The sequence below is a fragment of the Callithrix jacchus genome, chromosome X (genome assembly GCF_049354715.1).
Source record: "Callithrix jacchus isolate 240 chromosome X, calJac240_pri, whole genome shotgun sequence".
Classification (NCBI taxonomy): Eukaryota; Metazoa; Chordata; class Mammalia; order Primates; family Cebidae; genus Callithrix; species Callithrix jacchus.
In genome coordinates, this window is record NC_133524.1 from 38612703 (window position 1) to 38634114 (window position 21412).

A 21412-nucleotide genomic window follows, 5' to 3' on the forward strand; every position below is an offset into this window, starting at 1 on the left:
AATCCCAAAGGCATACTGTTCCATAAAAGGAGCAATCTGCAGAATGATATATATTATTTACAATTTTTAAATTACACATTTATTTATTCATATAAATGCGCAGAAAAGCCTAGAATCTTACACATCAACATGACAGTAGATTTTACATCATGAGAGCACATGGGGAGGTGGGGGACAAAGAGGAGACAAAATGAAGGGCAAGGGGCATTTTAGGCTTTTGTTTTACCATAATGGTTTGTGTGAAAAACAGTATCATGTAATGTGTAATTTAAATTAAGTATTAAAAATAAATGTACAGTTGTTTACCTATTTCAAACTATACAATACATAAAGTTAAAAGTAATATTTCCCCTTTACTTTCCTGTAATTTATTTATCCCCTTCCCCTTTTGGTGGACACTTCATTTGTTTTCATTTTTAAAATTTGTTATCACAAAGAAAATTCTTGGTTGCATTTTTTCTTTTTTCCACTCATGATATTATTTCTCTAGTATAGATCTCTAATACTCTGGTCATGGAACACAAGCACTTAAAAATTTAACAGATGCTGCCAAATTGCCCTCCAGAAAGAGTACACTAATGATTCATAGAACATTAGTTCTGTCCATGTAAACTCCTTAGTTTACATTACCAAGCTTGCTGTATTAGCAGTTGCACCCAGACATTCTGATGGGGCCTCAATTCCAGATGATAGCTGACTTCATTTCCTTCCCTTTGTCTGTTGACCATTAGTGGAACAAGTGCAATGATTGACCAGATGGCCCAATCAATAGGGGGAGCTGGGATAGAGTGGGAGGGGCTAGTAGAAGACTAAAACTCCAACAAATTAATGACCCATAGGCTACATGTGACCCACAGACATGTTTTCTTTGACCTGTATATGTTAGGTCAAAAAAATATGCAAAAAAGTGTGTAAAAGAATATGACTCCATGCTAAGCATTAAAGGAACAGCGCTTAATCCCCACTCGTGTTTGCTTTCATGTCGTTCTCTGTACAGATTTATCAATTCATATAAAACTCCTTATATTTCTTTATTTCCTCACTCACTCCTTCCTTGAGAGATGAAGTGGCTTCTTTTTCCCTTTTTCTTTGTAGCTGGTTCACCAGAACAGCATGCTTCTGCCTTCAACTGAGCATTAATTCTAACTATGGAGTTTAACATAAGTTATCTTATGCCCTGAGCTAAGTTCCAATCCGCAACAGAAAAGTAACGTTTTGATTTTAGGCTATCTTTGTCCTTGTCTCCTAATTATTTCAGAACTAAACTAGGAAAGAGGTGTACTATTTATTGGGCCTTCTGAAACCCAAACATCATGTTCTAAAATGTGGAAATTTTGAAATTTAGAGATCATAACTGATCTTTCATCATCATTGATATTTCTGGATTTTTTAAAATTAGAATATTAATTAACCCTGAGCCCTTGTTTCCGAATTTTGCAATGACTGGAGCTTAAATGTAACTTATCTTTTTGAAGGGGTGTGTGCTATCCAACTCATCACAGTCTTTACTATTCCCTTTTATTTGATGACTAGACTAAGAGACCATTGACATTCAGCCTCATGTGATAATAAAATTGAAGTAGACAGAATAATGCACCCCCCACCATCACAAAAATGTCCACATTCTAATCCTCAAAATCTGCCAATATGTTCATGGCAAAAGTGATTTTTCAGGTGTGAATAAGAATAGGGCCATAATTTGGGATGGGCCCAATACAATCACAAGTTTCCTAATAGGGAAATATGAAAACAAGAGGCTCAGAGTCAGAAATGATGTAAGCTGAGGTCAGAAAGGAAAGAGAGTTGAATATACTACACTGCTAGCTTTGAGGATGCTAGAAGGAATCACTAGCCAAGGAATTTAAGTAACCTCTAGAAACCAGAAAAGGCAAGAAAAAAGATTCTCTCCTAGAAGCTCCAGAAAGGACACATCTCTGCTTATACCTTGATTTGAGCTCAGTAAGACCGTCTTGAACTTCTGGGTTCCAGAACTGTAAGTGAATAAATTCGTGTTGTTTTAGGCCACCATCTTTAAGCAGCAATAGGAAACTAATACAAAAGTTAAGAAGAAAGTCAAGCACTTCTTACATTGGTATATCTATGACAAGAGGGAAAAAAATTACATCAAGATGGCTATACATTTCAATAATAATGTGAGAGAGTATTTCTTTGTAAAAGGGTAGTGAAAATTGTTTTGTTTTGAAGAGACAGGGTATCACTCTGTCACCCAGGCTGCACTGCAGTAGTGGCATTCACTGTAACTTCAAATTCCTGACTCAAATACTACTGCCTCAGCCCACCTCGTAGCTAAAACTACAGGTGCACACCACCACACCTGGCTAACTTTTAAAATTTTTGTAGAAACTGTGTCTCACCATGTTGCCCAGACTGGTCTTGAGCGCCCAGCCCCAAGTGATCCTCCAGTCTCAGCTTCTCAAAGGGCTGGGACTACAGGCATGAGCCACTATGCCCAGCCTATGTTGATTATTTAGCCAGCATCCAATACTCCTCTTACCTTTCATTAAAAGTACCTTGATTTTTTGTTCAAGTATTTGGTGTTCTCCCATATCTTTGATACGCTTTAGGGATAACTAATGCTTCTCTGGTCTAAATGTTTTTCTATCCTTGCTACAATGAATTATTCAGTAGCCCAAATTTAAAAGAGCCAATTCATAGAATTTCCAGATTAAGAGATTGGCTCAATATTGGGCATGTGGCTTAATTTTGTTTTTTCTAGCCAGTGACCTAATTTTTACCAGTGCAAGTCTGTGAAATTGTTGTCTGCTTCTGTGTTACAAACTACCTCAAAGTGTAATGGGCTGGCAGAACTCAGTTGGAAGAGTCTTTTGCTCCACGTGGTGTAACAGAGTTACTAATGTGGCTCCATTTAGCTAGGAGTTTGGCAGGAGGTACAAATTCCAAAGATGGCCTTTTATACTTTGGGGTCCATCTTCAGATGACTTCTCTTCATTCACTAGTCTAATCTGAGCTTCTTTATAGTATGCCGAATAGATTCCAAAGAGGAACATTCCAAGTGACAAGGATGCAAGAATTCAAAGAGAAAAATACAATGTGTAAATAAACTTTTGCTTCCACCATATGTCCCATTGGCCAAAGCAAGTCATTATGTCCAAGTTCAGAGTCAATGAAGAAAGGGACTACACAAGGGCATGAACACCAGGAGAAGAGATTTATTGCAGGCCACTATCCACCACAGGGATGCTTAGGGGAGGTTTAAGTGAAAGAAATTTTCTTATTTTTAACTATTCAAATAGATTTTCTTTCTTTGTTTATTCAATATGGTATACAAATAGGAAGCCTGGATCTGCTTTAGTTATTTTTGCACAATGATGAAAGTCAAGCTAAGGATAAAGTCAACTAGCAGAGTAGGCTAGGCTAAGGATAAAGTCAACAGTGGGATATAAAAGAAGCAATCACAGAGAAACAGAGCTAGGCCACAGGATTGAGTCAACCCTGAAATACGTTTTATTTCTGGACTTCCAAGTAAGTTAATTAAAAGCATTCTAACTATACAGCAAGTGAATTCCATTACTGTATATTTAACATGCAAAAAATGTCTGTTGACAGAGTATAACAAAGTACCATTATGAAACAAATAGTAATAAGAACTATGATAGAAACATGAAAATGTTTAATAATAAAAATAATGAACTAAAAAGAATTGAAATGTCAACAGTGTTTGCTCTGGAAAGCAAATTGGTGGTGTTATTAGGAAGTACAGTTATGTATAAAGTAAAAAAAAAAATTGCTTGGGCAGGAAGCCCTTTCAGATGCAGCATATACAGAGTTTGTGGTGAAGCCACATGCCCAATTAGAAGCCTCCACCCAGCCAGGTGTGGTGGCTCACACCTGTAATCCCAGCACTTTGGGAGGCTTAGGCGGGCAGATCACTTGAGGTCAGGAATTCCAGACCAGCCTGGCCAATGTGGTGAAAGTCTGTCTCAAATAAAAATACAAAAATTAGCTGGACATGCTGGCGGGCACCTGTAATTCCAGCTACTTGGGAGGCTGAGGCAGGAGAATTGCTTGAACCCAGGAAACAGAGATTGCAGTGAGCTGAGAATGCACCATGCACTCCAGCCTGGGCGACAGAAGGAGACCCGAGAGAGAGAGAGAGAGAGAGAGAGAGAGAGAGAGAGAGAGAGAGAGAGAGAGAGAGAGAGAGAGAAAGAAAAGAGAAAGAGAGAAAAAGAAAGCAAAGAAGGAAGGAAGGAAAGAAAAGAAGAAAAGAACACAGGTAAAACTCAGCTGGTGTCCATGGGGAGAGTACTTAGACCAGCCCTAGCCAAAAGAGAATTGCCTATCCCAGTGGTCACAGCAAGCCTCAACACCACAGGCTAAAGTTCTCTGGGGTTCTAAGTAGACTTGAAAAGCCATCTAGGTCACAAGAACTGCAACTCCGAGGCAAGTCCTAGTGCTAAAATGGGCTCACAACCAGTGGACTTGGGGGGCACATGACCTACTGAGACATCAGAAACGAAGTTGCTGAAGATAAACTAACAAAAATCTACAGCAAATTATCATACTTAAAGGTGACCACTGAAAATCATTCACGAAGGGATGAATACCCCATTCTCCATGATGTACTTATTTCACATTGCATGCCTGTATCAAAACATGTACCCCATAAGTGTATACCTATCAAAACATGTACCCCATAAGTGTATACACTGCCTGTGTACCCACAAAAATTAAAAATTAAAAATATAAAAATGAACCAAAAAAGCATTCTCAAAACCAAAAATATTTACTATCACCACTAATTTCTAACATGGTATTGGAAGTTTTAGCCAATGCAATAAGAAATAAATGAAATAATAACTGAAAAAGATGACAAATTATTTGCAGAAAATACAGTTCTTTGCATAAGAAATCAAAGAGAATCAAAAGAAAACTTACTGGAGTAACAAATGAAGTCAGTAGGATTTCTGGATACATCAACGTACAAAGACCAATATATCAGAAATAATCAAATGGAAAATATAAGAGTAAGAATTCCATTCAAAATAGTTAACAAAAACTATAAGACATCTAGGTACAAACAGGTGATATCTTTATAGAGAAAATTATAAGACGATATAGAAGAATACTACATAAGAAAAAACTTAGATGGAGAATGACACTGTTTATTGATGGGAAGACTAAATACCTAAAGTTGTCTGTAATCTCTGGATTAATAAATTTGATTAAATCTGAATCAATTAAATAAAAAATTCTAAGAATTACAGAGCTTGATAAACTAATTCATGCCAAAGAGTAAAGATTGAAGAATGGCCTGGACAATTCTGAAAAAATAAAACAAAAAGGCAGATCATACTTTGTTAAGTATTGGAGCTTATTATAAAGCTATAATAATCAAACAGAGTAGCATTGGCCTGCAGACAAATGGAATAAAATAGTTCAAAAACAGACCCAGACCCATGCATATATGTGAACTTGACATTTGATAGAAATGGCATCCTAAATAAGTGAAGTAAAGGATGTACCACTCAAAAATGGCATTTGACTTTTTAACTAAAAAAAAAAAGCTAGACCCTGGATAGGTGCGGTGGCTCATGCCTGTAAATCTCAGCACTTTGGGAGGCCGAGGCTGGTGGATCACCTAAGGTCAGGAGTTCAAGAGCAGCCTAGTCAACATGGTGAAACCTTGTCTCTACTAAAGCTACAAAAAATGAGCCGGGCATGGTGGTGGGCACCTGTCATTCCAGCTACTCAGAAGGCTGAGGCAGGAAAATCGCTTGAACCTGGGAGGCAGAGGTTGCAGTGAGCCAAGATCATGCCACTGCACCCCAGCCTGGGTGACAAAGCAAGACTCCATCTCAAAAAAAAAAATCCTTACACCTCAATGTAAAGAGTAAAAGCTTAAAAATTATACAGGAGAACATAGGAGAGTTCTTATGATCTCTGAGCACAACTCAATAAAAAGCTATTATAAGGCCGGATGCAGTGGCTCACACCTGCAATCCCAGCATTTTGGGAGGCCAAGGTGAGCAGATAACCTGGGGTCTGGAGTTCAAGACCAGCCTGATCAACATGGAGAAATCCCGTCTCTACTAAAAATACAAAATTAGCTGGGTGTGGTGGTGCATTCCTGTAATCCCAGCTACTCAGGAGGCTGAGGCAGGAGAATCACTTGAATCTGGGAGGCAGAGGTTGCTGTGAGCCATTGCACTCCAGCCAGGGCAACAAAAGCAAAACTCCATCTCAAAATAAGTAAATAAATAAATAAGACTGTAATGTTTATCTTATATTTTAGAAAGATAAACTAATAAAAATAAATAGGGCAACATGTTAACATTTGGTGAAAATGGCTGAAGGAATCTTTTTTTAAGGAACAAAACAAAACCTCAAGGAATAACCTGGCCTAGAAACTCCTTCTAGGATTGACGGTGACAAATTGCTCCAAGTTCCTCAAATGGTGGATAGTTGAAAATTGAATTTGAAAACATGTTTTCTGATTATTTTGGATACATCATACTCTATCACCAATGATAGAGTGAATAAAGAGCAACAGATAAAGTTTATGAAATGCAGTGCTGAAAGTTAAAGATAATGGCAAAAGGAACCAGAATGCTAGAAATACTCAGCAGAAGCTATCCTGGGTCATTTTGCAAAATTTTTATTCATGTTTGGAAGTAACTATATTTGTGAACAGCTGTTTCTTCAGGACAAAACTAAAAACTGAATAGAGCTATATACTGCTCCCGGTTAAGGAAATCTAGGCTAAATTCTTTACTGCTCATCACAAAGACCTTGACATTAACATCTTGGGCCTGAAGAAAAATGTTCTCAGGCCCACATGAAATGATTAGAATATTATAAAAGGAAAACTAAAAATTTCCTGTTTCTATTGTTTTTTAAATTTCAAATTTAAGACATAACAATTTCCAATGTTATACAAATTATTAATACTGACATCAAAGCTTAAAAAAAAAGCTTAATTTTATTTATAACAGCTAATTTTTCTAATACCATATATATTAGCCACCTGCTCCCTGATGGCACACTTTTCCACCTGCAATACGGGTTGGCTGCTCTGCCATCTCACTTTATCTTTCATTATGTCTCTACCCAGTGTTGCATGAAGGAGGGTAGTCAGAATGGTCCTCCCTGGGGATATGCAATAAGAGGGTGCATTGTCTGGAGGTAATTTAAAGACAATAATAAAACTGACCAAAAGTTGATCTGCCTTTAAAACGTTTTTGTTATGAAATTATCTTTATTTTGCCTTCATTTTTCATTGAAATTTGTATTGATAAATAGACTTATATGCAATTGTAAGAAATAATAGAGATCCTCTGTATTTGTTTCCCAGTTCCCCCAGTGGTAACATTTGCAAAACTGGAGCACAGCGTCACAGCTAGGATACTGGTATTGATAAAATTTGATTTTATGCAGATTTACCAGTTTTATTTGTACTCATTTGTGTGTGTATTTAGTTCTACACAATTGTATCACATCTAGGTTTGTGTATCCACCACCACAGCCAAGATACTGAACAGCTCCAACGCCACAAGGATTCCTTGTGTTGCCCTTTCATAACCATACCCAATTCCCTCCTGCCTCCTGATGGAGGAGGTGCCTCTCCTTTCACCATCTCTATCCTCTGACATCCACTAATCTGTGCCCCAAATTTTTAAACTATTGTTTAAAAATTTTGTATACATTAAATCATACAATATGTATTCTTCTGAGATTGGCATTTGCTTTTTGTTTTATTTTGTTTTGTTTTGTGACAAGTTCTCAGTCTATCTCCCAGGCTAGAGTGCAGTGCCATGATCACAGCTCACTGCAGTCTGGACCTCCTGGGCTCAGGTAATCCTCCTGCCTCAGCCTTCCAAGTATCTGGAACCACAGGTGCACATCACCACACTGACCATTTTTTTATATTTTGGTAGAGATAGGAGTCTCCTTATGTTGCCCAGGCTGATCTCAAACTCCTGGGTTCAAGAGATCCTCCTGCCTTGGCCTCCCAAAGTGCTGGAATTACAGGCCTGAGTCTCTGCACCGAGCTGAGATCGGCTTTTCTACTTAATATAATTCCCCGGAGAGTCATGCTAATTGTTGCCCTTGTCAATAGGTTGGCTTTTTTGTTTGTTTGTTCTTAGTAATATTCTATTTATGTACCATAGATTGTTAAACTATTCACCCATTGAAGGATATCTGAGTGGTTTCCAGATCATTGCTATTGCTTATAAAGCTGTTATGAACACTCATGTCTAGGTTACTGGTCTGATTTTTATTATCACCATATGATGGAAATTCTGTCATCTACTGGAGCAGACTATTCCCATCCTGTTTCCTGCCTAGTACATCATGCTGTCTGCCACAATTGCTGCTAATACCATTATCAATACTGCTGCTGGTGTTACTGGTATTGAAGCTTGGACAGTCTTCCCTACATTGGAGAGTGGAGGAGAGCGACGAGGGCATCTGCAGCTGCAGCTCTGCCATTAGGAGAATGTGGGCTAATCCTTAACCAGACCCAAGTGTTTCTGCTTCTCTCTTCATCTGCTCCCTTCTCCACCTGTCAACCAATACTCTCCTTATTTTCCAATCCAAAATTCAGAGGGAACTAGTTTGCTTGGATTAGCTAATGTACCGGCCGGCTTATGGGTTTAAAATCCGTCTATGGATAAACCATCACCGGGTCAGGTGATCATGCCTAATGCAATATGTAGTCACTCCTAAGTAGAGCATCTATTTCCCTAAGCTGAAATGCAGGATTGTTTGATCTGTGGGCTATGCAATTTCTGCTAACAGGAGGGATTGAATGGGGCATGACTGCAATGTCCAGTATGCATGGAAAATTCCCTAGGAAAATTTACTAGGTAGATGCCCATCTTAATCATAAAGTAAGCAAAAATTAATAAAGGATCCACAAAATGTTTAATTGTTATAATAATGTTCTTCAAAAAATATGGTTGTAAAATGAACTCCATGATAAGAATGAGGGAATGTGTTCTCTTTCCAGGTCCACGAGGGGGCCTAGTTTTAAGGGCAAGAACTTCCCAGCACCAAGGCTGACTCCTAGCTTTCTCCATCCAGGTGATTTAACTGCTTAAATTTCCGCAGTCCAGGAAAGGGTCAAAAGTCAATTACTCCAGCAGATGTTCTAAGGAACTTCTTTCATTGGCCAAGGGACTTGTGGAGGGGGGGGGAGAATTCCTCCCAGGTTAAAATTCCCTGTCTCCCCTCCTCCAGGTGGATTTTCCCCCCTCTGGGGTCCCCTTCCTCCCTCGTGGAAGCTGCTTTTCATCTCCTAAACTCCATCTCTCTCTATTCCCTTCCACTCAGTGTGGAAGCTGTCTTTCCTCTCCTGGATTCCATCTTTCTGGATTCTCTCACTCAGTGTGAGAGGAGCTTTCCTTCTCTGGTTTCCCCCTCTGGGAACCCTTCTCACTCAGTGTGAGAGCGGCTTTTCTTTCTCCCACTCAGTGTGAAAGCTAGCTGTTTCTTTCTCTCTCCCTTTTCTCTCTCTGCCTAAATAAATCACTTTCTGCAAACACTTTTTGAGTCCAGTATTTACTTTACAAGCGTACTGCACCGTGGTCTCCTCCACGTGATAGATCAAGAACCTGGAAAAACGTCCTCTCAGGGGAGCAATAGAGTGAGACTTCACCTCAAAAAAATTAATAGATAATTTCATAAATGTGCAAAGGTTAACTTCACAGAATTACTCGACATTAAATCCTCTTTAGCCACAAATATAGGTCCACCTTATAGATTATAAAACAAATGCCCCTTGGGTGGATTCTAGCATGTGAGGTGAAATTTTCAACTTACCTCTTAATCTTTGTTTTGTCTGAGATGGAGTCTGGCTCTGTTACCCAGGTTGGAGTCCAGTGGCACAATCTTGGCTCACTGCAACCTCCACCTTGTTTCAAGCTATTCTCCAGCCTCAGCCTCCCAAGTAGCTGGGACTACAGGCATGCGCCACCATGCCGGGCTAATTTTTGTATTTTTGTAGAGAAAGTGTTTTGCTATGTAGCCAGGCTGGTCTCAAACTCCTGACCTCAGGCGATCCACCTGTCTCAGTCTCTCAAAGTGCTGGGATTACAGGCATGAGCCACCATACCCAGCCTTAATCTTTGCTTTGGTATCTAAGAAAGACTTCTGCCACAAAAAGTCACAAATTTTTCTCACCCTTTTTTAAAAAAAAACTGTTATCAAAAATAGATAACTATTTTTACTCAAACTTTGAAAATATAATCCTAGGCAGCCTAAGATTAATGTAAGAATGTAATGATGAAAACTGGTAGTAATAATATGACTCTTAATTAGGTAACACTCAACTTGGAAAGAAAAGCAGAAAAGTACTTTCACTAGAGTAATTGTAATCAGAGGTTGCCATCATTTAGGCAGCATATGGGTACTTTACAAACATAAAATTAGAGTGTTACAAAAATCCTTTGAATACCCTAATTTTACTAACTTAAGGTCCTCAATTAAAAACAACAATACAATTGCAAGTTGACAAATAGGACAAAATCCGTTGCAAAAAATAATCATTAAAAACGAATGGTTGCAGAATATGTTTTTGCACTTTTTGAAAATGAAATTTTGTGTTAAAATCATAAAATAAAAGGCATAAACCAGAAGCTATTATATTGTAATGGTAAACACTAGATTGAGGCTGCTATTTTAATGGTAGTTATTCTGCATAATATATTTATATGGTCCCATATTCATTTCTCTTCTCCATTTCTCCTATTTAGATTTCTTTTTTCTTTTTTTTTGGAGACGATGTCTCTCTCTGTCGCCCAGGCTGGAGTGCAGTGGCGTGATCTCGGCTCACTGCATCTCCTGGGTTCAAGCAATTCTCCTGCCTCAGCCTCCTCAGTAGCTGGGATTACAAGTGCGTGCCACCCCACCTAGCTAATTTTTGTGTTTTTAGGAGACAGGGTCTCACCATGTTAGCCAAGCTGGTGTTGAACTCCTGACCTCAAATGATTCACTCACCTCCCAAAGTGCTGGGATTACAGGTGTGAGCCAACTCACCTAGCCATTTCTTCTATTTAAAATTGCTAAGAGCAAGCAGAATGTCATTTCTCTATTAAATGATTATCCAGAAGCAAAAGTACAGTGCAGGAAGATAATATTTATTATATTTTAACTAGAAACAGAGTAGATGGCAAGTTCACGAGGTACGAATTTTTTTTTCTTAAATCAGGCTTCAACAATAATAAAAAACAAGTCTGCATATATATTTTGGTCACTATTATAATCTTCAAGGGCATGAAAGCCAGCAGCATAAAGAAACATGAAAAATGACCGAGATTTTTGATGTTCCCAAAACAAAGATCACTGCATTAAACTCCTTTATTTTGTTAATATTATTCTTAAACATTGAACAATTGTTATTGATATTCAGCAAAATATCAAACATGCACGTGGTATTCCTACAAGAATATTGCCTTAATATCATCAATATTAACACTAAGCTTATTCCTCCCCAAAATTCAATGAGTTATGGTTCCACTCTCTATATGTATTAGTGTTAGTGGTAATATGCAAAACTGATTTTGTTTTCAAGGTTAAGTAGCAAATTGACTTTGCATTTGGTGGCCAGCTGTGTACCCTAATTTTTCATCTATTTTCTTAATAAATTTAATTACATTTCATAAGCCCTGAGATAACCTGCTAATGATTGTATACTTTTAATCTATCTCTATTCCACTCAATTTGAACCTCACATAATAAGTCTTTAAAATTATTTACAGATGGTTGTAACTAAAGCAATGATAAAATGTACTACTTATATAAATAAGACTGATAATAAGGCCTTTAACTAAGAGTTGCATATTTTATATGCACTTTTAACTTGCTAGGAGCAACTCTTAAAATTTTGTCTATAATTCTGTCAGAAAGTAATACGCGCTTTTCATTTTGCTTACTTCTATGTGTGGCCAGATTCATTTTCTTTTTCCTCCCTTGTAAAACAACTATTTTTTTCCTTCCCCAAATATTAATACTTGTCTTCCAACTGAACAATTGCTAAAAGGAACTTAGCATTTGCACAGCACATTGATAACTACAGTGCTTAGCAGATAAATATCCCCATAATAGGCATCTGATAAATGTTTGTTCAACATGGAATGAGTGAATCATAAGGCAGCTATTTGAGTCACATACTCTTCATCCTATACTGTAACTAACTTGGTTTAACTAGGAAATTCAGTTTAACAGATTTAATTCACCCTCAAGTGTAAATCCAAAAAATTGAAATTAAAAGCAAATTGATTTGCTAATTCTCAGAAAAAGTAAACAAGTTAATCATAGTTGTTACTACACTATTACTTGATAGAAAAGAAAAAGAATTACTTTCCACTAAATATTATGTACAACTCAGTGAGGGGAAGAAAGTTTAAAAAAAACTAAAAGATGTTAGCTAATTCTCATTTTTTTCCACATTTACCCTTGTAGATTTTTTGTTCATATATTTATTTCTGTTAACTTCTCTAGCTGAAAGAGAATTTTATTATCTGAATGGAGTACCCCATCACCTTAGGTACAAAATATTAGTGAAAAGCTGGTGTAAATGTAAGATTGTATTTTTATATCATACCATATATCTGCATTTATATTTTGCTAGAATTCAATTTTTCTGATTTATATGATGTTGTATAGAAAATGAGATAATCTGCCAATAACTATGATATTGCTTGCTTAGAATAATCAGTTTTTGTTGGTAACTCTAAAGCATATTGCACGCTTGTCATCTAGCACACTAATAAATAACTATTACTGTTTTTTTTAAAAGGATACACTGACAAATTCTTAAGTTAATGGCTTTAGCCCAATATTTGTAGTCAGTTAAAGAACAATAGCAATGGCAAAAACGTTGACAATACAGTTCATGGTACGGTTCTCCCATCTTACAGTACAGGTTCCTGAAACACAAATGAAAGGATTTTGAAATACCAGCAAAATATATATGGAATATATATGAGAAAATACATATACTATCAGGAAAAAAACATATATATATATATATATACACATTTTTTACATGTTTTAATATTTTATTTCCTTCAACCTGTTAAGTCTTCACATTTCATATTGGTCTGAAGGTATACTTGTTACTAGGTACAAAAGCAATACTGTTGATAGTCTTTTTAGAATTTAATTAGAATTAAATATTTGATTAAAAAGGGCAGTTTGACTTTGCTAAAAGTTGGATTTTGTGTAAATCAGCTTAAGGTCTCTTACCATCAGATGTGGTATCCCAAAAACAGGAGCTGGCGGTGTGAAAGCCATATGCACTCTTCTGGACCACTGCACAGGTCACTGCAAATAAAGTCACAGAATGAGGACACTTACAGACAAAGGGAAAGAGAACCAAAGTCAAAGTGTGTGAGTTCAGAGCTCTATAAGCTGTAAAAAATTAAAATAGAATAAAATACAGAAAACAAAGCATTCAGCAAAGAGATTGAAGAAAATAAAAGACTATCATCTTATCTACCATCATGATTTTGACCCCATTAGATTCAGCTGGTTTTTTTTTTAACCAATGTCATTACCATTGGTGATTGTATTGCAGGAAAAAATATCAGTCAAATTCTGTGCTTTGTACCATGGGCAGGATTCAGACGCAGAAATGCAGGAAATATTCCACTTTATAAACAGTTGCTGTGTGGAATTTCTTACAGGTAAAGAGGCATGGGACTACTGAAAGAAAGAGTTGGGCTAAGAGGGCTTCAGTGGAAAGAGAGAACTGATGCAAATGCAAAGGGTGATGCTACCAACGACAAGTAGCTGAAACTGTCTTTGAGTAGTGAAAGATCTTCATCTTTTAAGTATTATTACAGACTATACTATCTTTGAATGAGTAAATCAGAAGTCCTTTATATCCTGTAGTATCCAACTTAAATGTCTATTGCTCATATACCTTCTCAAAATTCAGAGACAATCACAATGACAAAGGCAAGTGAACTAGTGAGGAAGGATACTGATACTTACCAATATATTTATAAGCTTTACCCAGCTTAACCAGATGTGTTAAGGACTGTTCCACTATGCTTGCAGTCCACTGGTTGATGTTGTTGTGATTATAATCTTCACCACCTAAAACCCCATCTACACACTAAAACAGCAGAAGACAGTTAAACTAGCCAAAAAGAACAATTTTTATACAAATTGCAGTAAATATTTATTCAAAACATAAAATATACTTATAGCTCAATGAGGCATCTTAGAAAATATACACTTGGTAAATATTGATTATGCATTGTCTCTAATTGCTTAAGAGTTTTGAAAGAGTTTCCACATACATTATCTCAGTCTATGAGATACTATGGGCCATATAGAGATAAATATGTCATGGCTTCTGTGTAAACAACTTAATCTAGCAGAGATGCTAATAAAAAAATTGTATTATCTGTAGCACAAGGAAGACTAATGATAAATTATGTCATAGAAAATTATGGTGGGGAAATAAAAAGATGATATCAATTGGTTACCAAGTGGCTTTGAAACAGCTGGGATTTGAACTAGAGTTCACATGCTAGAAACATAGGCTGAGACTAATTTAAAAACATAATTCTTATGTATACTAATTATATTCTCATTCATACTATGTGATTGCTTAGCTGTGAAACAACTAGCACACTTGCCACTGAAAGTAAATAAAGATGCTCTCGAAAAAGAAAGTCAAATATTGTAATTTCCCATAATCTTTAATTTTATCCACTTCTGACATCTGATTAAAAGCACTGGCTCTAGTATCACAATCCTAGGTTTTAAGGCCTACTTTGACACCTATCTGCTGTGTGACCTTTAGCAAGTGACTCAACCCGTTCAAATCCCTATTTCCTAATCCTTATAGTAAGGATAACAGCATCATCTTATCAAGTTGTTGTTAGGAGGAAATGAGACAATGAATGAATACCAAGTGCTCAGTGACTAGCACAGCATTAGCATGTAAATGATGTTAACTACTATTATCATATTGCTGCTGTTATATTTTACATTTGAGTGATGAAGCCAAGATACTAAAGCACTCATTTAATTCATTTTTAGAATCTAACACACATATGCAGCTTCATTTACTATAATCAGACTCATAATTCATTTTAAAATCTAGCTTAATAATACACACATACACACACATGCAGCTTTATCATTAGACCGCAGTAAAGATTTATAAAGGCACTAATACAAAATCTTAAGTTGGGTAGTATAAAATCTTCACTAATGACAAAATATAAAAGGATAAATTAAATGTTTTAGAAGCATTGACAAAAGTAATGTGGCTCAAATTACTCTCCTAGAAAGCTCAATACCATGACAAAGTAGGAAGGGCAGTGGCTTAAGGATCAGGGGAATAGGATTTTAATTCTGGCTTTATCATTACTAAGCTGATGACCTCTGGACAAACCTATTTCTCTCTTGTGATCACCTTTCCTTAAGGAGAAAGTAAGAGCACTCATTTTTCTTTCAGGTTATTTAATAGGACCACTCCAAGTTTTGCTCTAAATAGCAGAAAACACCATGGGGTGTGGGTACCACTGTAAATAGCCCTGCTCATTACTATTAATTAACATTTAGCCTAATTAATTACATTAACATAGAGGCCCACTAGACAATGCAGTCCTTAAGCAGGTATTTAATAGATGTTTGATGTTGAAGCAATGTTGGTTTTGATATACTCTCTGGGTATCTTAAATACACTTTAGACTAAGGTCCAAGTCAATTTCATTTGTAGCTCACTTTTTCTTTGAAGGTTTCTTGAGGAAGCAATTTCCATTACTAACAATAAAGAAAATATATGCATATTACTGATAAATGAGTATCCCTCAGTTCAGCAGGAAAAACATATTAGCATAGGGGTTCAGAGCAAGAAATCAAAGGAAAGAAAATAAGATCAGTAAGGAAATCAGAAATAACTGCTGAAATTATGTAATCATCTAGGAAGTGCTAAAATGTTTTAAAATGCTGCTTATTCCCAGGCCTTTCCAATGTCTCAATGGAAGTGTTTCAATGGTAGAAGATTGGTTCATGGGAGGACGAAAGAGGATAGACACGTAGCTGCAAATAACCTGTAGCAAAGCCGAGTTTCTTTGCAGTCTCATACTTCATATAAAAATTCAAGAGAAACTTGCTTTTAACGACATAATGCATCAGTTTGTTTTTTTAAAAAACTGTTTTCACTTAAATTACTTACATTACTTAACTCTGTCTCACAAATATTCAAGGAAAACTGATGCTCTAAAATACATCCAGTGACTTCTAGCATCACCTGGCCACTGCCAAGTATGTATTTCCCAGTTGAAAAAGCATGATTCTTTTAATTTGATACAATATTAAAGTAACAGGCATATGGTTTGAAAAATCCAGTGGAACAGAAAAGCTTAGAATGAAGAGTCCCCTCCCCACCGTTTCCTTTCCCATTCTCAGTCCCATTCCCCAGAGGAAACTCATCAGTGTACGACCATTTTTATTTCTTCTAAGGGTTACTTACATATCTCCAAATAACATTTGTGTCACTATTTCTTGATTTATGAATTATAGGCGACATCCGTAACTCCTACTACGATAGATGAAAATTTGGTTCCTTCAGACCACCCGCCCCCTTCTCTCAATATAGTGAAATCACAATTTTTTTTTAACTTAAATGTATTTACACTGTTAGAAACCTGTTTCCTTTCCACTCTGGGTGTTTTCTTCCACACAGAGGATTGTTCTTTAACATTCCTGGCCTCTTGTCCTGTCAGTTATTCCTCCCTATTGAGGTGGAATGAGTTACCTGGTTGGTAGGTGATAACCATCGTTTTAACATCTCATTTGGCAGAGCCAGTCTCCCAATGTGTTGAACTTGGGCTTTAGTTTCTCCTTCCCACTCCACCCAAACCAATGAAAGGCACCAGCCTGAACAAGTGTTTCTCTCTGCTGACTCAAATTTTCTCTTGGATGCCTCTTCCCAGGGCTGAACTGAATGGGAGTTAGCAAAACAAGCTACAATCACCAACCTAGTTTTTATCAATAATAAAGGTGATATTTTGTTCTCTTTCTATTGGCTCTTTTTTTCTTTTCATTGGCTCAGAACTTAAGCAAGGAAGAAGGCACTATCTAAATGAAATCCCAAAGAACCCAGTATTCTTTCTTTCATGTTCCATCAACCAAGGACAGTCTTTCCCGACTTTCCACTTCGAAAATTAAGATCACTCCCTTCTCATTACCTCCACTCCCTCTTCCACCTCCCAGTTTCCCTCATTTGTGCTTTTGCATTGTAAAGGTATCAGAAACCTTTGCATTCTACTTTCAATAATTAAATATTCCTGGCTACATAGATAGAATGCATAATTCTGAAGTGTTAAAATATGGCAAGATTTTCAGGTGCCTGTCTAGACCTTGAGTTAATTCTAGTTGTATAAGGTCAGACCTTGGTAAGGTGTTAAAAAATACCTTACCAATATTGTAGTCTGTATGTGATACCTCTAAAATAATGAAAGTTCCCTTGCCAGAATTAATTCCCAAGGATAATTTCTTTTCTATTTGCCTAAAAGGAGTTTCAAATACTTTCCTTTTCCTTAAAATTTTGATTTACCATCATATCAATGTTTAAGTGATCATTTTTCCTATTATACTCGGCAAAAAAGTGTACATGCCCGAAGGCAGATATTTCTAGGACTTTTGTTATCTATTTTATAAAATATACATATACATTATACATATGCTTTGTAAAAGTCTCTATGTGTGTACATATATACACACATACATATACTTTTATAGTGTTAACATTTAAAACAATGTTTGCCTTCTGGAATAAAAGTTCTTTTATCCAAAAGACAGGGTATCATTTTTAAACCAGTTTTCTAGACTAAGAAAATCCTTAGACATCTCTTTCAGAGTAAGCCCCAAGATGCCAATAGCACACAAAAAAACATAGAAGCACCCCTATAAAGAGTTAGTGGATAAATATTTAAAATCTTGTTCTTGGCTGGGTGCAGTGGTTCACGCCTGTAATCCCAACACTTTGGGAGGCCGAGGCAGGTGGATCACCTGAGGTCAGGAGTTTGAGATCAGCCTGACCAATATGGTAAAACCCTGTCTCTACAAAAAGTCAAAATATAGCTTTTAAAAATCTCGACCAACACAGCAAGCTTCAGGAGAAACAACATGTATAACTCACCTCTTTGACAATATTGTGGGCTTCCTCAGCATTGAAGCCAACCTAAAGGGAAAACAAAAGGTAAAGCTGCTTTCAACACAGGCTTGCAGATATGACGCTACATAGAATACCTTAGGCTGGCCTAGACAGGTGGTAGTGACAGGAGACCACAGTGATAAAGAGCACCAGGTCTACAGAAGCGGCCAATCTTACCCCTAAACACTTAAAACACTGAATGCTTTCCCTACCTACCACCCTGGAGAATGACTCATGAGGTCTGGGGTAGAGCCTGCAAGCCTACATTTTTTTTAAAAAGTGCTTTATACTGGTGATTCTAATGAACATCCTAGATTAAGAATCATTGTATTGTAAAACTCAGGAAATAAGCAAGAAGTGGCTATAAAGAGGTTATGTGTTATAAGAATATAGAAATAGTTTCAGCTAAGTGAAAGAATAAAGTGGTCCATAAGAAAAGAATGCTTAATAGATTATTTTCAATTTTGTTTTTAACTTACGTTAGGCAAAAATTTCTTTCCTAAATTAAAGATGATGAAAATACTTGATAACTCAAAATTAACATCACTTTAATGCTATAAAGTGGTCTGACAACTTAGTCTTTTCTTTAGAGTCCCCGTCGATAGCAGGAAGATAACAACTGACATCATGGGGTTCTGGTGAGGGCTGGGAAAGCCTGAGTCAGTAAGCAAGGCTTGTAATCCATAAAGCGCCTCCTTCCAGCCCACCCAGGCAAGAGTTACCGGGAGTGGGAGTGGCAGTGCCTCCAGGACACCGAGACCGCGATCGACGGGGGCAGCAGCACCTTCCCTGAGGACGCCAAGGGGCTGAGGAAGCAGCGGGAAGACCCGTTTTCGAGGCCCGCCCGGTAGAAGGGCGGAGCCCGCCACCCCATGCCCACTCCTAGCACCCAAGTTAGGCCTCGTCCTCCCAACCCTGCCCCAACCCCACCGTCTGATCCGCGCCCTCCTGGCCACCCCTGCCACCCCGAATCTCAAGACTTCTGGATGGGGAGAACGGGTCGGGCGGGACGGATCCCGGGCCCAGGGGAGAGGACCGGGGCTCGGAGGACGCCGCACCCAAACTCTTGGGGCCGCCCACGCTGGGAGACCACCCGGCAAGAGCCCCGAGCAGAGGAAGGCGGGAGCGGGGGGCGCTTTCAGGTAGCCAAGGGGCGGTACCTCGTCGCAGTGGCGATGGTACTCCTCCATGGTAGCGCCGGCTCTCCCTGGGGGCGGAGCGACGCGCTGGTGGAGCACCGCGGCCGCGCAGTGGCCTCCGGGGAGGCCCCACCCCCGTTTATGGCCTAGGGCCTTTCCCTACGCAATCCCCGCCTTTGTGTTGCAGTGGCGTCACCTGGCAACGCAGGGCTAGCTCCCGGCAAGGCGTCACGTCAGGTCACGCACCCCTTCCTTGCTTCCTCTGCCCTTTCTGGAAACAAGGGATGAATGTTAAAGAACTGGGAATGGCGCCAGTGTGGATCAGATGGGGTGACCTAGCGGCAGTTAATCTAGACTCCACACTATTGGTTGAGTGCCCACTGCTGTGATTATTTACATATATTTGGCCATTCACCATCATCTGGCACATAAAAGTGTAGTTAATGTCGTGATAAACCAGCCGCTTTGATTTGTCCACTTACTAGCTATGCTACTTGGAAAAATTCACCTCCCACAGCTTCAGTTTTCTCATATGGAAATTTACTATCATACCTATTTCACTACTGGTTGTAAGGATCGGATGAGATGCTATATACACAACTCCTAAAGTAAATGCTTCTCAGCTAGACAACAATCGCTACATTTATTTTAAAGTTGTTACTTTCCAGATAATCCTAATCACTTCCTCAAAACCTCACCATCAGCCAGAAGAGTTCTTCTGTCACTGCTTTTATCAAGATGAAACTGAGGTACAGAGAATTTAATTTGCCCAAGGTCATACATCCAGTAGGGTGTAGAAAAGGGACTTGAGCTCAAGTAATCTGATAGCAGAACCCAAGCTCTTAACCACTGTATTAGTTTCCTATTGCTACTGTAACAAATTACCATAAAGGTAGTGCCTTAAAGCAGCACACACTTGTTCTCTTACAGTTCTGTTACCGGTGGAGGGTGTCCAGGTTCTTGGAGCTTTGAACAAATGATTGGACAAAAGGCACAAACAAAGGAAGGAAAGAATGAAGCAACAAAAGCGGAGATTTACTGAAAATGAAAGTACACTCCACAGGGTGGGAGTGGGCGGAGAAGCCGTTCAAGGGCTGGGATACAGAATCTTCTCAGGTCCAAATAACCCCTAGAGGTTTACCATTGGCCACTTCGTATTTATCCCATGTAAATGAAGTGGTGGCCCACAATCACAGGGTGAAGTGAAGTTACAAAGGCCACACTCCTATGCAAATATCCGATTGGTTGCAAAAAGCAACCAATCATAGGTACTTTCAATTTCTCATCTGCCCTGAAGAAAAGGTGGGGGATTGCAAAGGGAATAGCCTCAGGTCCTTTTGTTACTTAGGCCTAGAAAGTTCGTTTTCCTTTCAATTTAATTCTAGGAAGTCAGTGTGAAACAGTCTTAAGTTCCCTGCCTCTTGATCCTATTCTGCCTGAGTTCTCGGGGTCAGAAGTCTAAAATGGGCCCATAGAGCTGCATGACTTCTGGAGGCTCTAGGGCAGACTCTGTTTCTTTGTTTTTTCCAGCTTCTAGAGACTGCCTGCATTCCTTGGCTCGTGACCCCTTCCTCTAAATTCAAAGCCAGCAGCCTCTTTTCTCCTCTTTGACCTCTGCTTCAAAGGAGATGCGAGGCATCTCTACAAAGGAGAGATGTATGACTCTCGCCCTCCTGTTTCCCTCTCAGGACCCTTAACTTAATCACATATGCCAAGTGTCTTTTGCACTCTATAACATATTCACAGATTCTTAGAATTCAGATGAGAACAATTTTGAGGGTGAGCATTATTCAGCCAACCACAACACTTTTCTATTTTGCTGCCCAGAATCAAAGTTGGAAACCATTAGTCTTCTAGTCCAACTCCCCTATTTTAAAACTGAAGCTGCGAAGATAAAGTAACTTCTACAAGGCACATACATGTTAACTGGACTCCTGGGCTTCTGATTCTCAGGCTCTTATTTTATGAACTTAGAACCAAATAGGGTTGTTTACTTGACAATATGGGGTTTGTTATTTGTTCTCCTGAGTTGTGGATCATGGAGGGTTACTGCAGAAGTGACTGTAATTCATAGAGGAAGCACATCCTCTTTCAAGATTTTCTT

At 38.2% G+C, this 21412-nt stretch overlaps 1 protein-coding gene across 1 annotated transcript; it reads right to left on the reverse strand.

Annotated features, from left to right (window-relative positions):
- Positions 1 to 11102: 11102 nt before the first annotated feature.
- DYNLT3 (dynein light chain Tctex-type 3) lies at positions 11103 to 19394 on the reverse strand. Its single transcript, XM_078362491.1, has 5 exons — positions 19330 to 19394; positions 18155 to 18196; positions 13984 to 14107; positions 13234 to 13311; positions 11103 to 12914 (listed from the first exon to the last, which is right to left on the reverse strand). The coding sequence occupies exons 1-5, from the start codon at positions 19357 to 19359 to the stop codon at positions 12838 to 12840; spliced, it is 351 nt and encodes a 116-aa protein (XP_078218617.1). The 5' UTR covers positions 19360 to 19394; the 3' UTR covers positions 11103 to 12837.
- Between the last annotated feature and the right edge of the window lie 2018 nt (positions 19395 to 21412).